The sequence below is a fragment of the Halyomorpha halys genome, unplaced genomic scaffold (genome assembly GCF_000696795.3).
Source record: "Halyomorpha halys isolate HHAL.00 unplaced genomic scaffold, Hhal_1.1 Scaffold940.1, whole genome shotgun sequence".
Lineage (NCBI taxonomy): Eukaryota > Metazoa > Arthropoda > Insecta > Hemiptera > Pentatomidae > Halyomorpha > Halyomorpha halys.
This window is the reverse complement of record NW_027114279.1, coordinates 96,668-113,275: the sequence shown is the minus strand read 5'-3', so window position 1 is coordinate 113,275 and position 16,608 is coordinate 96,668. Positions and strand designations below refer to the sequence as shown.

At 30.8% G+C, this 16,608-nt stretch overlaps 1 protein-coding gene across 3 annotated transcripts in view; it reads right to left on the bottom strand.

Moving 5' to 3' along the window:
- The window catches only part of LOC106687270 (glutaminase liver isoform, mitochondrial), a 23,610-nt gene that overhangs the window by 2,383 nt on the left and 4,619 nt on the right, over window positions 1-16,608 (bottom strand). For 2 of the 3 annotated variants that reach the window (XM_014431041.2, XM_014431042.2), the window contains 8 exons: window positions 16,242-16,371; window positions 12,555-12,682; window positions 11,723-11,841; window positions 9,678-9,799; window positions 7,543-7,698; window positions 4,303-4,470; window positions 4,095-4,226; window positions 2,203-2,360 (listed from right to left, as the gene is read on the bottom strand). In XM_014431041.2, the coding sequence (XP_014286527.1) occupies window positions 2,203-2,360; window positions 4,095-4,226; window positions 4,303-4,470; window positions 7,543-7,698; window positions 9,678-9,799; window positions 11,723-11,841; window positions 12,555-12,682; window positions 16,242-16,371 (1,113 nt within the window). The remainder of the gene's footprint in view (window positions 1-2,202; window positions 2,361-4,094; window positions 4,227-4,302; window positions 4,471-7,542; window positions 7,699-9,677; window positions 9,800-11,722; window positions 11,842-12,554; window positions 12,683-16,241; window positions 16,372-16,608) is intronic. The other variant, XM_014431044.2, reaches the window with a different exon arrangement.

The window sequence follows — 16,608 nt, the reverse complement described above, 5'->3', positions numbered from 1 at the left end:
ATCCTAATTCCCCATAATAATAAACAGAGAGAATGTATTTAAGTGGAATTACGGAGACAACAAAGTAGTATCTTTTCAGTAAGCGTGCGTGGTATATATATATATATACTCATATCACTTTTAATGTGCTTTAACGCCAGCTCGATAGCCCAGGCGGCTCTTCTGGGTATGAACCCATGATATGCCGCCAAAAGAACTTTTGGCCTTGATTTCCAATTAATCTTTTCCCAGCTGGTACCTCTCCTAATACATAGTACAATGAAAGGTGAAAAATTAAAATTATTCCTTTTCCAATAACATTATACAAATGTGCTAAAGGCACTACATTTCAATATTTGTTTAAAATTGAACTTTATTAATTAGTTTGTGATAATAAAAGGTTTGCCCTCACATAATAGTACAAGAGCCGGGAAGAAAAAAAGGCAGTTATCTCGACCCAATTTTTGATTACTTTAATGAAAACTATGTATAATTACTAGTCAAAATTGATGAGTCTGCCAAGTATAAGTAGGGGAAATAAAAATTGGCGGCTGTTTAAAAACCTTAAAAAAACACTAATTTTTCATTCGGAGCTCTATATCTTATGAACTACCAACAATACAAGAAAATCTAAGAGAACATTATTTAAAGAAGAGCAAATTTGCTGAAATATATTAGCCCTAAAAGAGCTATTTACGTCCAATAGTTTTCGAGATATAGCTTTTTACAAAGCAAAATTTCTTTAAAATCAACTGGAAGATTAGCAGTTATTTAAATTATTTTGAGAAATCTATCTCAGGAACTATGTGACGTACAGATGTCTCTTAGCACTCAAATTAAATCTAGTTTAATGGGCTATAAAAAAGTTTATGAACTTTACCTTCGTAGAAATAGTAGTTCTCATGATATTTCCTAAAATAAATGGATTTATAGTTGTTCGGACAATAAGTTTGATTTATGAAAAAATTCATTTCAGAAACCATTGGACGTACAGATGTCTGCCAGCGCTCAAATTAAAGCTAGTTAAATTTAATACAAAATAGGTAATAATATTTATCTTTGTAGAAGTATTATTATTTATGATATTTGACAAAATAAACTCACAAAATGTTAATTTCATTGTTCGTATGAAATGTTGGATTTTTGAAGTAATATATCTCTAGATCCATAAGACGCACATATGTCTGCCAACACTCAAAACAAAGGAAATTTAACTTACTATAAAGTAGTTGACACCTATCTTCGTAGAAGTAGAAATTTTTCGGGTATTCTCATATGAATATGAATTTGGCAAATAAAAATCTGTTCGAACTATAAATCAATTTATTTTAGAATATTTCATGTAAACTATTACTCCTACGAAGATAAACTACTTTATAGCTGATTAAACTAGCTTTAATTTGAGTGCTAATAAACATCTGTACGTCAAATGGTTTTTGGGATATAAATTTTCAAAATAAATTCACTAACTACTGATCTTTCAGTACATCCCATACTACATTTTTTGAAATGTTGCTTTTTAAAAAGCTATATCTCGAAAACTATTTAACTTCAATAACTTTACTAGGGCTCATATTATAGCAAATTTGCTCTTTTTTAAATGACGTTCCCTTAGGTTTTCTTGCGTTGTTCCTACTTTTTGAGATATAGAGCTTCGAATGAAAAATTAGTTTTTTTTATTGCTACGAAACAGCCACCATTTTTTATTCACCCTACCTATACTTGGCAGACTCCTCAATTTTGACTAGTAATTATACATAGTTTTCATTAAAGTAATCAAAAATTGGGTTGAGATAACTGCCTATTTCTCCTCTTGGGCTCTTGTACTATTACCGGTCTTAATACCGGGCACTAACCAACAGGTCTGACTGCCACTTATTGGAAATTATGAAAAATTACGAAGCTTATACGGTAAATTTAGTCTAGAATAGCAACTGGATTAGATACGCAATGAATTGGATTTTAAATATGTAGTAATACATAACAGATTTTTTGTTTAATAAAGTTTTTTGGAGGATAAGAGGAACGTTCATGACGTGATTGCTCGGAGGCATCAAATTTCTAAAGTAGACACTATTCCTTTAACCATCTGGAGGAACTTCCACGAACAGAACTGTTGTTCTTTTTTATGACAAGGTTCAAGTAAGTCGTCCTTGGTATTAATATGTCCGTTTCACGAACTTTTATTTATGCTTATTGTACACAAGAGAATAGAAATTTCACCTTGCTAGGGTGATGGCTGTTCCAGTTGTAGCTATAGCGTACAAACTACAATGCCAGGGGCACGGTTTAAAAACTTTTACAGTTTTATCTTCTTCTGTTGTTTTTCCCAGACGAGAACTGGCATAAAACATGTTGAGATTGTATTGATGATCCATAGCCTAGAATGAGAAATGATTATTCTCCGTTTTATACATACAAATGTTTATTAAATTCTATTAATTATGTTTAATTTTATATAATATGCACACTCATTAACAATTTAAAAGCTTGATGAAACAATTTAAATTAAATTATTGGAGAAGTTTGTCGGACGGTGCGGTCAGTAAAGAACAACATAAATAAATAAAACCATATTTATTTATTTTATGCCGACGTTTCGACCTGAGTTTCAGGTCTTCATCAGGAGTTATGGCGTAGAAGGTAGGCCTGCAAATTTGCTGACCGCACCCCCCGACAAACTTCTCCAATCATTAATCTACGGTCAACTATCTACACCTCATTAAATTAAATTAGTTGAATTTAACAAATAAAGCTGATTTAAAAAAAATGTTTTTGTAATCTATTGTCGACTTTGTAGGTCGTTATTAAGAAGTTGCTTCGCTGTGGTTATATGGATTTACCGTTTATATGCAAATGGGGGAAAATATGTGTTGTCCAAAAGTTATTTTATTTATAGCTTTAAAACAAGGTGTTCATTGTTCCAGAACAAAATAAACGAAATGAGCGCTTACCAATTATAGGTACCAGAACCTCATATGAGACAGAATATGTTGTATAGACACTGTACCGATGCTAATAGGTATACGCCCTCCCTCCCCCCCAAAATATATATATATAAGTTATGGTAGGACAAGGTCTAAATTTAGTCTTAATCCTAATTCCCCATAATAATAAACAGAGAGAATGTATTTAAGTGGAATTACGGAGACAACAAAGTAGTATCTTTTCAGTAAGCGTGCGTGGTATTCTATCCCCCATTTTCTTTTTTTTTTAGTTTTCTGGTCCGAATACACATAAGTTAAATATATACAGCGGCATGAAGTATGTGCATGCTATATAATGTCACGAGATTCGGTTTCACATGTCTCAGAAGGATTATCTCTCCCATTATATTGTCAAATTTTATTGAAGAATGGACTAGAGGATAAAAAAGACTACGTCTGTAGTTAATATGTACATTCATTAACACTACATTTAAAAGCACATTGCATTACATTCATTTAAAAGCTTTATACAGCAATTTGATTGGTTTAATTTAACAAATAAAGCTATATCACAGCCCTCGAATAATGGTGTCGTAATTGGAGGACTAAAATAAATCCAAACAAATCCCATCAAATCACCTTTACCCTTCGTCAGATTTACTAAATGTATTATAATGTACAGTTGTAAATGTCAATAAATAAATATTTAAAAAAAACAAATTAAGCTGAATAGTTTTCAATTTTTCTTAATCTATTCGCAAGTTTATATGTCCTTACTAAGAAGTTTCTTCATTGTGGTTATATGAATTTATAGTTAACATGTAAAATACTATAAACGGTCCAATCTTTATTTCTTTCAGCAGTGTGATCGAGGCAAGTATGATGAGTCAATCTTGTTAAATTTTATTTTTAGAAGAGAGGGATAGAGAATAAAAAAGACTATGTTTATAGCTACTTCAAATAAATGGCGTGACATTTTGATCCAGATTGAAATGAGAAGATTAGAATGTCAGTAAGTATGCGTTAAAGCGAAATGTGTGATAATCGGATAAGCTTGATAGGTCCTAGGTAAGAGCGTGTTTGTCATCATAAAATACAGGAAGAATGTCACTAATAAAACATAAAATGTCGTTAATATAGTAGCACATAAAATGCCACTAAAATAACTAGACTTAATGAACATTATACTTTGCAAAAACTCTTCGCCCTGTAGCTGTTATAGTAGGGGTCGATCTTAGGTGAATACAGGCACAATGCAAACAGCTTTGGTAACATAACCAGAAAAGCACCTGAGGCTCCCCTGGCAGCTGGTAACCCAACCTAAAGGGCACCATTATTATTAGCATGGATATTAATTCTTATAATGTTATTTATTTGTTAGTGTATAATCTCAAACCCTGTTGAGCCAAGAAGGAGTAGGAGAACAGTACTGCATCATCGCCATTGTGTACTTGCAGGTCTCCGCTTTGAGTACTTCTTTCCCAGTCAGTGGATTGATTCCATAATTTGCAATAGTAGCACCCATTACACTTAAGCTATGAGTGGTTACTTCGATGGAACAGGTCTGGTGAAAATATTATACTTTAATAACCAACTAATTTCAACCTTAAAGTCATATTGATTGAACATTTCAGTATCACTATGAGAAATATTCAATCTCAATTAGGCCAACATAAGTTTTAACATCTATTCACAAATTTACATTTTAAGATACATTAATTCCATCACATTATCGTTAAAATAATTCTTAGCATTGCATATTTAAGAGAGCTCAGAGATGTACAGTTCAGAAAATCCTCGCAGAGGAACAATTTGAAATTCTTACTTGTCTGACTGACCTCCTTAGAAATAGGAGCTATCTCCACTAAAATTCATAATAAAACAGATGTTTTGGATGACAAACCAAGCCAATTTCAACATGTTAGAAAGGTTGTAAAACACTTACACTCACCTATTTTGGCCATTTAGGGACTTCAGCTTAAGCTGAATAATATGTTAACATACTGCTATGTATTGGTCTTTTGACAATCCTGGGTATTATTAAGGTGTTTCGTCATCTGCCTCTATACTTGGTCAGGGTATCCTTCTGCGAAGCTATTAGGGCGTCCTCGGATATGAAAACATCTATGTTAAGTTTGTCACATTACCAGAATCCCCTGAGAAAATTAGATTGGCTAACCTTTAAGTGTTCTAACTAAAATGACAGGTTTGACGAGGGATCGGAATCAAATTAAGCAGCTGCAGGCCCTTCCTGGACATTTCAAATTTTTTTTACACATCCTCGGCCCTGAGGAGGGGGACGCCTGCCTCGGTAGTTTTCGGTCATCGATGACCAATGAGAGAAGAGATTCCAAAATAAGGTAACGCCCTAAAAAGGGGAGTGGAAGAAGAAGAGCAGGGTAACAAGGCCAGAAAAAAGAGGCATTGCAGGACCAGACTGGGACGAGAGAGGACCACACTCAACAGGAAGGCTTAGACGGGTGAGGACCACAGTCAGGAGGCAGGCATAGAAAATGCACTTCGACCAGACGAAGTCGTGAGAAGGGCCACGAGACCTGGACATCCCTTATGAACGACACCTACGGCACTACATCCCACGGCATCAGCAGCTGTAAGTATAAAATTAACCAATAAGTAATCATGTAATAATCTATATTTTATGGCAACCTTTATCTGAATCATTTTAATCATAATAACAAATTGTAAATAAATACTTAGTTTCTTTATGTAATTTATATACTATTATATAACCTAATATACCACCCTTTATTATACTATATCATTAATGGTAACAACATTTTATAAATATGAAGGTATTTAATTGGTAAACTGGTAAACACACAAACAGCCTTTGGAGAATCCAATTATAATAATAGTTTTTTTAGGACTCAATATATAATTAATTAATTAACTTATTTTTGGATAAATGCCTTCAGCGATTATCCTGGCATCCCGAATAAATCTCCATAGCGTAAATAGCAATAAACAAGACTAGATTCTATCCTTCCGAATTCGAGACTGCATCGTATATCGAATTTACTAAAAGTCAATTTAATATTAAGTAAAATAAATACATATAATGATTTCCAATTTTTTAAAAATATTTTCTGATTAATCAATTATTATTTGTATAATTTTTTTTTTTATTGGGGCGACAGACCGTGGAGGTCCAAGGCATCACGCGATGTACTTAACAAATACATTCCGTGTTTCTTGCCGTGGTTTTCATAGGGTGGGTCCGTCCTCCCACCAATTATTTGTGTAACGGTGAGATATAATTCAGTTAGGCGGATATAATAAAATCCAATATTTTTAAAAATGGAGTTACGAATAGTAATATATATATTTAATACGATTAGATATAGAGATAGAGTAATATATTATAACAGCAAATTTTGATTTATCCTTAGTTATATATTTATCGTTTATACTTGCCCACGCTCAGTAGAGAAGGGGGTCAGTTGAAGGAAAATGAAAAAAATAAATATAATCGAAAAAGAGGGAAAACATACAAAACAATAAAGAATAAATTACTTCTTAGGCGCCACGTTATTTTTTTCTTGGAAATAACGAAAACCCCGAAGCATTATCCCCACAATATAACTAAAATATACCCCTATATAAACAATTTTTGAATTATGACCACTGGTGAATACCTTTACAAGTAGATAACAGAAAACCTAGGGGTGTTATCTACCCACCTGTTGAATTATCGTAATATTCCGTGAACAACAACAAAAAAAAACATGAGTAAATTAACAAGTTGAAAGCAGAGAAAGAGCAGAAGAACTATATGTACAAAAGTTTAATAATAATAAGAAACATATATACAGAGAATGAAAAAGAAAAAAAAAAATTCTTATCAATTAATAAAACAATTAAAACTTATACGTTGACTTAACCTTAAGTTAAATGCTTAACTATATTTCCATTATTATCCAAAAGAGTATAAAAGTGAATATGAAATAAAACAAAATAAAACTTAGTTCAAACCCCTCGTAGTCCTTGGGTGGACTCCTGGCAGAACATAAGGTTGTCCGATATTTCCTTTCCGTCTCACCTTCCCCACAAGTTTTAGAATGACACCTGCTAAAACCCTCTTATCCAGGACATGCTGAAGAAACGTCACTAGTGTTTAGTGTTAATGACCGTCCATTGAAGTAGAACACCATAATTTTGAAAAAAAACAAAAACACATACGATGAAATTTCTCATATGGTGCTATTTCGGTTCAAAGAGTAAAGACAGAGGGCCTTTAAATTATTACCACTTCACATTGAACAACTGTAACTCACAAAACCAAAACCCACTTGTCTGAACATACGTGTTCCAAAATCAAACTGTCGCCTTCACAAAAAACAAAACCCACTCTTCTGAACATATCGCTCGTGTTTTTCCCATGACAATCGTAACACCTCTTGTCTACACAGATCTAGCCAGTGTTTTTATTTCACTTTGACAACCGTAACACCATATGTAATCTAAATTATTAGATAGAGTAATATTTAATACTATTAGTAATATATATTTAATTGTTACCAATAGTAATATATTTAAAAATGGAGTTACGAATAGTAAATAAATATTGAATAAGGATAGGTTTGTATCCAATACAAACCTATAAGTGAATACCCACCGCAAAGTAAAAATCCAAATCATCCAAATCAGCATTTGGAGCAAGACATTTCTTCTTCTTTAGATAATATATTATAGATTTGTTTTTAGAAATTGTCTCTTTCTCTGCCATATAGGATATGTTACTGAAGCTCACATATTTATTACCAGACAAATCCTAAAAATATATTTATATGAAATATACTTTTTATTTTGTAATTTATTAAAAAAATAAAGGCAATGTTTATATTCAATTATAAATAAATTTATTATATAAATGCTAATATTTTCTCAACCTAAAATTATTAAGACCAAGGGTCTAACAATTTTTATACAAATACCAGAATTTAGCAACATTTTGTGCGCCAGGAATTGACATGAATAAAATATGACATAATATTATTTCATACTGTACATTTTGTTTTATTTGAAAATTATTATATTTTCAAATTCTGACTTTTATACTTTTCCGAATAAAGTTCCCAAGGTGAAGGTCACAACTTCTTTTGTATGCGAAACCTTACGAAAAAACAAAATAATACAAATTATTAATTTTATAACACACAAAAATTATCAAAAAAAACTGGTGTTCTATGCGCATTGCAAATTTCATTTCATTCAAGTTTAAGAACAGACATTTCTATATTATTTACTGCGTCAATTGTTTCCCGTACTAATTTTCTAAATGAGCCTTTTAGTAAACAGGTTGACTGACAACAATTTCAAGAGTTTTCACAAAATTGTTTCACTATCACAATATTTCCCAACATACTTACAATATAGTTCACATGTTGGTATGTGAAAGTAATAAGGTATGCATTTTGAGCTGAACAACGATTTTTAACTAGTATAATTTTCTATATAAAACACAAAATTCCTTTTTATATAATATTTATAGAAGTATTGTTAAAATATTAACATATAAATAATTAATTCAGTGGATATCGGCTTTCAAACATTCACTAGAACTGATTGGTGTACTACTAAAGCTAACCAGATTAAATCCAAGTAAAGTATAAATTAATAAATTTTGAGTACTAGCTTAAAAGAAAATATATACATTTTTTTTTTTAGAAATCCTCCACTCAAAGATGATCTGTCAACTTTGCTATCAGCAAAAAATAATTATAATTTACTTTTAAAATTTAATTTAACTAAATATTGTTTACTTTTCTTAGCACATCGCACCCTTACTGCAATATTAACTGAACTCTAATAACGACTTAGCGATTGTATACCTTGCAAGGGATAGAACCATTTTTGTTCAGTGTTGTAAGAAAGATAAATTATAAATTACACCACGGTTATAATTGAAGTGGTGAGTGGATGAAGGGCCTATGTAACATTTTTGAATGTTTAGTGGGGATGAAGGAGGCAAGTGCCTACCGAGGTAGTATGAGCGCTCTTACTCCGTGTATAATTACAGGGTTTTGACAACCGCGCAACCCCATTCTAATTTATCTCATACCACACATACCATAATAGGTTGAAAATAGAGGTAAATATTTGGTGTGGATCTTACTGCTGCGAATAATGCTTTCCAACAGGCCAAGTTCTTCTTTTTAAACTAATAAATATAAATTACAAGATATTTATTTATTTTTAAAATAAAAATACACTAAACCAATAGATATTTTTTCGAATTCTCATGTGAGAAAAATTTTACAACAAACAGACATATTGGAGTTTACCAAGGATCAGTTTTAGGTACTATTTTTTAAATTTTAATAATATTTTAATGATATTAATTCAATTAAATGAGGTTTTAAACTTATATTTCCCCCCCCCCTGAATTTTTGAAAAAATATTGCAAATTTAATACCTTCTTTTAATGAAATTAGAATTTCTTCATGTTTACTATAAAATCTATTTGCCGTATCTATTTGATTATTTCCATGATTATCAACTTTATTCCAATTTGACTTTATCTCTTTGTTTGTTCATCATAACTTCATTTCTAGGTAAACAAATAATAAAAAACCGCGATATTGATTTTTTTTTTTGTAAAATTTGAGTAAAATGATTTGATGAGCTATCCTTCCTGTCCTAGTTAAAGTTCATAAGGACCAAAATAGCAAAATAAACAATTCCAACGTAAGATTTCATTTCAAAAACTAATAAGATTTGTAAAATAATGAATTATAGTTAATGGATTACCTTTAAAAACTGCACTACGTAATCGAAGATTTGGGCCTTCGTCTTATTCTTCAATCCCACATGTTTGATGTGCGAACACAATGCTATCCCTCCTGTATTTATATTAGCGTTCTTAGGAATACCTGGAGTTTAAATTAAAACAGACATTATAAGACTTTACAAGAGACAAAAGTGTCGTAAGTTTTTTTTTTCGATTCTAGTTTATGAATTTGCTTGTATTAATCTACTAGTGTCCTGTACTTAAAATGTAGGCGACAGAAAAACAGAGCATAAGAAGAAATAAATAAAAAAAATAAGATTATAATCCAAATTTACGATCTTATGATGATGTTGTATGTTTATTTTTTACATACAAAAATATATCTATACCTAACCAAAGGCAAGGTGTGGAGGAGGATTTTTGATGATTTTTTTTATTTTATCATTATTTAAAATTATGAACTAATTAATTGATTTTTATTTTTTCTAATCATTTCAGCTTATAGAGTATCCATTCAGAATTAATTCAAAACAATGTTCAATAACACACCATATATTACGAACATTTTGTTCCCCTGTGAATACAACGTTTTCCTACCAACGTTAGTTAGGAATTGAAATCATTATCTAACCAGTCTTTGCAAGCAAAGTGGTAAGGAAAGTCATGTTATTGGACACATCAGATCTCTTCTTTTTTTTTTTACAATATGAATGAAAACTAATTCTTATATCCTTATCTAATGGTTCAAAAATGGCAAAAATCGATATTGACCTTACTTACACAGGTTGTTAACGCCATAATAGATAATTACCTTGTAAATAGTATTTAGTTTTATTGTTTTAGTTATATAGTTTTATTAGTATTTAATTTAGTTACATTTATTTTTATTTGTATTATTTTATTTAGATTTAGTTTTTTGAAAAGAAAAATGTGTAGTTATGTTTGTTTGTAATAATAAGTAATAGAGACAGTTGCTAGGGGTGATAATTGTTGCTAAGAAGCGTCCCCTAGCAACGGACCGACCATCTTAGTTTTTTAGAGCTGTTCCGGCTAATTAGTGGCCCTGGTAGCGTCTAAGCAGCCCTGTCTGCGTTTATAATTTAATAGTTAGGACATTTTTAGTGAGTTAGTGAGTCATTACAGTTCTGAACCAGACCTTTTCTGTGTTTCCATTTTATTAATTGCAGTTCCGACTAATTAGTGGCCCTGGTAGCGTCATTAGCAGCCCTGTCTGCGTTCATTTTGTCGGCTCGCCTAATAGAATACGACTGTTGGATATTCGGACCATCAATGAGCCACTACACCAACTCTGGACCATTGCAGCGATTTATTTAGCAATAAGAGCTGCGACCTATCTCGGCAGCACTCTTCCTCGGATCTATCGGAGTGGAGCAAACGTTTTGTCGATTAGTATTTATTTTATATATTTATTTCTTTTTTTTTTTTTGTGTAATTATTTTATTCTTAATTTTATTTTTATCTGAAAGGCCTTTTTATTTTTACTTGTATATTTTGTTTGTGTTAGTTTTTAGTTTTCAAATGTTTAAGTTGAACCAAATAAATGTTTAATCCGAGCCAGTTTGTTTTTTGTTCATTTTTAAAGCCTTCCAACAAAAAGACAGTCGATTTGAGGTGGCTTTAACACAGGTACTACTGGATATCTAAGAATTTTGAAACCCCAGAGCATGGAAGAATTTTATACAAATTGAAAATTAAAATAAATTAAATACAAAAAAATTAATAATATGAGGTCATCAATATTTCTATTTAATATCTGGAGGTGTTCAGGTAGCCTTAACAATATTTTTCCTTATAACCATACTAATAAGGATTGACGACTCCCCCCTATGCCCTCATTGTGAACTCCCAGAAACTGCTAATTATATAGGGTTTGAAATACATGAGAAATTGAATTTCCACAACTATTTTAAATTGTTTTTTGCAGTTATTTGATAATAGGCATCATCAAAAACGCCTGTTCACCCAAAAGACAACTTACCAAGGAAAGGTGGAAAGAATGAGTAAACATATATATAAATTACAAGCTTACTGAAGTGTCACAAACCTTTCTCGTTGAAAGCATTGACATCATCTATACGTCCACAGTGATAGGTCATTCCCACAATCTTCATCACCTCATCTACTCCCAAAAGTTCTACGGCCAATGCATACATGATGGGTTTTCTACAACGAATTATTGATTTATATGCTACCTAATATTATACTGCTTTGCTATAAAGTTATTATTTGATATAGTTTTGCTATACCAGTAAAAATCACCTGTATTCTATATTTTTGCTGAAAGAAGAATCTAGGAAATAATAATAAATAAGGTAAAAATGAATAAATAAAATAAAATTTTGCTTGAATAATCAGCAATTTATTGTATATAGGAAACTGTGTATTTATGTTATTGTTACTTAAATTTAATTTTCTTTATCTTGTATGTTTTATTTTGTTATTTTTTTATTCACTTTATTTTATTTTACTAATACTAATATTATTGCTATCTCTTTCGTTTTTTCTTTATATATACTATTTGAATGATTAATAAGACACTAATATTTATTGTCCTTAACTGTGACGGACTGCATTATTGCACTTCAATAAAAATATTAAACGAAATATATGCATTTAATTTGGGTGACAAATATACCAGTTGTTGTACAAACATATAATTTTCAACATTTTTACTACTTAATAAACGATTATATTTATAAAATAAAAATATGAACCTCACTCACTTATAAGATATTACATTTTTAATTATCAAAAATGAATGTACAATAATATTGAAAATATAATAATTAATGACATTAATCAATTGATTAATGGGATCAAACTGATCCGATAATCAACAACCGAATTATTTACATATATCTTAACATTAGTGTTACATGGCTGATTGTATGGTGAACTTCTCTTCTCCATCTCCAAAATGTGCTGTCCTACCATTTATCGTGATGAAGGCAGCTTCCCAAGCATCATGATTTTTTTTTGGAGTCGCTAAAGTCAAAAAAAATACCTAAAAAGTAGGCTTTCATGTTATTAGATCCATAATTATCACCTAAATTCAATAATTGTACTTTTCATATCATTTTAATAAAAAGTTTTTATTTATTACTTAGTAAAGTAGAACCCCGTTTATCTCTAATAATGCGGTAATGGTTATTTCGGACAATGCAAAATTACGTTATAGTATGACAAGTGAATAAAAATTCCAAACATTTTTCATTCTTTTAATGTAGAAACATAGTTAAATTCACATTTGTCTTTTTTTATCCATTTATTTATTTTGTTTAAAGTTACTTATTCTGAAAATTATCCCATTTGTCTATATTTTAATTATATATACAATTATCTTTATTTCAAAGTTGGTGATTTTCGTTTGAGAATAAGGTCTACGGAACCCTGCGCCAACGTATTCAGGGGTATCATAAGAGGTCACTTAACCAAAATATTACCAAAAAAATGAAAATAAAAAAAAATATGCAATGCGTTTACTTTGCACTGTTTTTTCCTTATTATTCTACATATTTAACCACTATAAATTAAATTTTGGTGACATTTTAATATTTTCTTATTTCGACAAGGGTGCCGCGAATTTCGGCCAGAAAAAGGTATCACGAAATTTGTTCAGGCAAAAAAAGATGCTTTAGCGAAAAAAGTTTAAGGGACAAGCCGTAGTTTAAACATGGGTGTTATCTTATATTATTGTTTTACCTTGAATTTAAAAAAAAAAGTGGTTTATAGCCCACTTTGTAATGAAATTCGGTTGATAAATCTTCTGGGGACCAACAAAATGATGTTAAAATTCGAAATAGATTGGTTCAATAGTTTTCCCGTTTAGCGATCACAAGCGCAAATGGCATGTCCGTTTACATGATAGTTTGCAGGTGAACCCAACGAGGCCCCACCTGATTGCGCGCATGGAGGGGATCGCTCAAAGTATTAGAAAAACTGAGTCTTATAGTTTGAAATTAAATGGAAATGGAGTGATCAGAAAACGACTGTAGTTCGACTAACTGACAGTGTTCCGTTGACAGAATGGGGTGTTGAATCATCAAGATTGGGCTAGTTAATAAGGTGTAATTCTTAAATAAGGGTTAATTCTTGCATTACAGATTTTCACATATCTACATAGCATTTGTCCAAGCCGTCTCTGATAATATGATGTTAAAGGGGTATTTACCATGTTTTAAACAGAGTTTTGGTTAAAAAAAAAAAAAAAAATACGACACTAAACACATAAACACTAATGTACCCTTCGCTCATGGAAAAGGCACTATAAAAATTGTATATAGCCGGGAAAAACAAACAAGTTTCAATCCATTGACACCATTTATGATCATTGGTTGGACAGCGGTTTCACGGTTACTTACTGATCAGAGTAACATATGTGACCATCGAATATTTTTGTATACGTCGAAATCGCCTTTAAAGTCTTCCTGCAAAAAGAAGTTAAACTAACATTTCTTTGAACTCTTCAGGGTTAAGAAAACAAAGTTTTTTATCTTTCAACTAATTAACATATTTTTAGTTTTGGCGTATATGTGCCTACGTTAAGGATTAAAAACTGGTCTATTGCTATTTTAATTCAAATTAAATCATATAGAATCTTATCATACGAAAAAATCGTATAGTTAAATCTTGCTGTTAAAACCTCTTTAGAGAGAGCCTTTTATTTAGCAAAATTTAATAATTAATAAGGATTCAGCGGTTAATTTTACTCTGTGAAGAAACGTGTTTGCAATTACTATAGTACAAGAGACGGGAAGAAAAAAAGGCATTTATTTCACCCCAATTTTTGATTAATGAAAACTATGTATGATTATTAGTCAAAATTGATGAGTCTGTCAGTTATAGGTAGGGGGAATAAAAAATGGTGGCTGTTTCAAAACCTTAATTTTTCATTCGAAGTTCTATATCTTAAAAACTACGAACAACACTAGAAAGAGAAGATTATTTAAAGAGGAGTAAATTTGCTGAAATATTAGCCCTAAAAGAGCTATTTACGTCCAATAGTTCTGGAGATATAGCTTTTTAAAAAGCAAAATTTCTTTAAAATCTACTGGAAGATTAGTAGTTAGTAAATTTATTTTGAGAAATCTATATCTCAGGAACTATGTGGCGTACAGATGTCTATCACCACACAAATTAAAGCTAGTTTAATGGACTGTAAAGAAGTTTATGACCTTTACCTTCCTAGGAATAGTAGTTTTCATGATATTTGCTAAAAAAAATTGATTTATTGTTGTTCGGACAATAAGTTTGATTTATGAAAAACTTCATTTCAGAAACCATTGGACGTACAGATGTCTGCTAGCGCTGAAATTAAAGCTAGTTAAATTTACTACAAAAAAGTTAATTGTTTATCTTTGTAGGAGTATTATTATGATATTTGACAAAATAAACTCACAAAATGTTAATTTCAAGTTGTTCGTATAAAATATGGGATTTTTGAAATAATATATCTAGATCCATAAGAAGCACATACGTCTGCTAACGCTCAAAATAAAGGAAATTTTACATACTATAAAGTAGTTTATTACACTTATCTTCGTAAGGGTAGTAGTATTAATGATATTAACATTTGAATATAAATTTGGCAAATGAAAATTTGTCCGAACAACTATAAATCAATTTATTTTAGCAAATTTCATGTAAACTATTACTCCTACGAACATAAACATCATAAACTACTTTATAGCTGATTAAACAAGCTTTAATTTGAGTTCTAAAAGACATCTGTACGTCAAGCGATTTTTGAGATATAAAGCTTTCAAAATAAATTCACTAACCACTGATCTTTCAGTACGTCCCATACTACATTTTTATGAACTGTTGGTTTTTAAAAAGCTATATCTCGAAAACTATTTAACGTAAATAACTGTATTAGGGCTCATATTTAAGCAAATTTGCTCATCTTCAAATGACATTCTCTTAGGCTTTCTTGTGTTGTTCCTACTTTTTAAGATATAGAGCTCCGAATGAAAAATTAGTTATTTTTATCACTTTGAAACAGCCGCCTTTTTTTTATTCCCCCTTCCTATACTTAGCAGACTCATCAATTTTGACCATTAATTATACATAGCTTTTATTAAAATAAGCAAAAATTGGGGTGAGATAACTGCCTTTTTTTCTCCTCTAGGGCTGTTGTACTACTAGATTTGGACAAAATACTTAAGTTGACGTGATCGAACGGATTATTTCGGTTGTTTGATGCCCGTGTCAGACCCGATCCGTGCACACCAAATATTAGCACATGTGACTAACACTAATATTTTGATTGCAATACTGCATTACATTTGCGGCCAATATTGTTGATAGCCCAGGGTCATCACAGCTGTAATTGCCATTTTGAACAAAATACATGTTTTACAAAAAACAGCCGCAGTAACAAAACGATAGTCACGCAAAAATTACATAGTAGAATTCACGTTGAACTGACAACGTATCTCTGACATAGTCGTCACAAGTTTTCATCAAGCATCATACCTGAATAATTAATTTACAAACAAAAAAATCTAAATAACCTGGAATAAATGAAACATTACACAAAAGTTGAAATAAGACTGTCTTACTTTCCCTCTGTCTTCACATCTGCATATATCGAATATGTTTTGGAGGGCCTTTTTGAATTCCAAAAAGTTAGTTATTGACAAGCTGCCAGTTATTGCTTTTATTAACAGTTCACCAGTCAATCCTGCTGCACTAAAATACCATGCTATTAATTATATTACACTTTAATTATTCAAACGATATCGTGTAATATACTAGAAAGAAGAAATTGTACAAATCTTTTTTTAAAAAGGTCTGGTTGCCAAATTATTGCCTAACTAAGGTATATTTTTTGTAATACTTCTTAGCAATGAACAATTTGTAAAAAACTAATATATGTCCAAAATTTATATATATTTTTTCAAGTAATATTCCTTGATTCATTTTTTT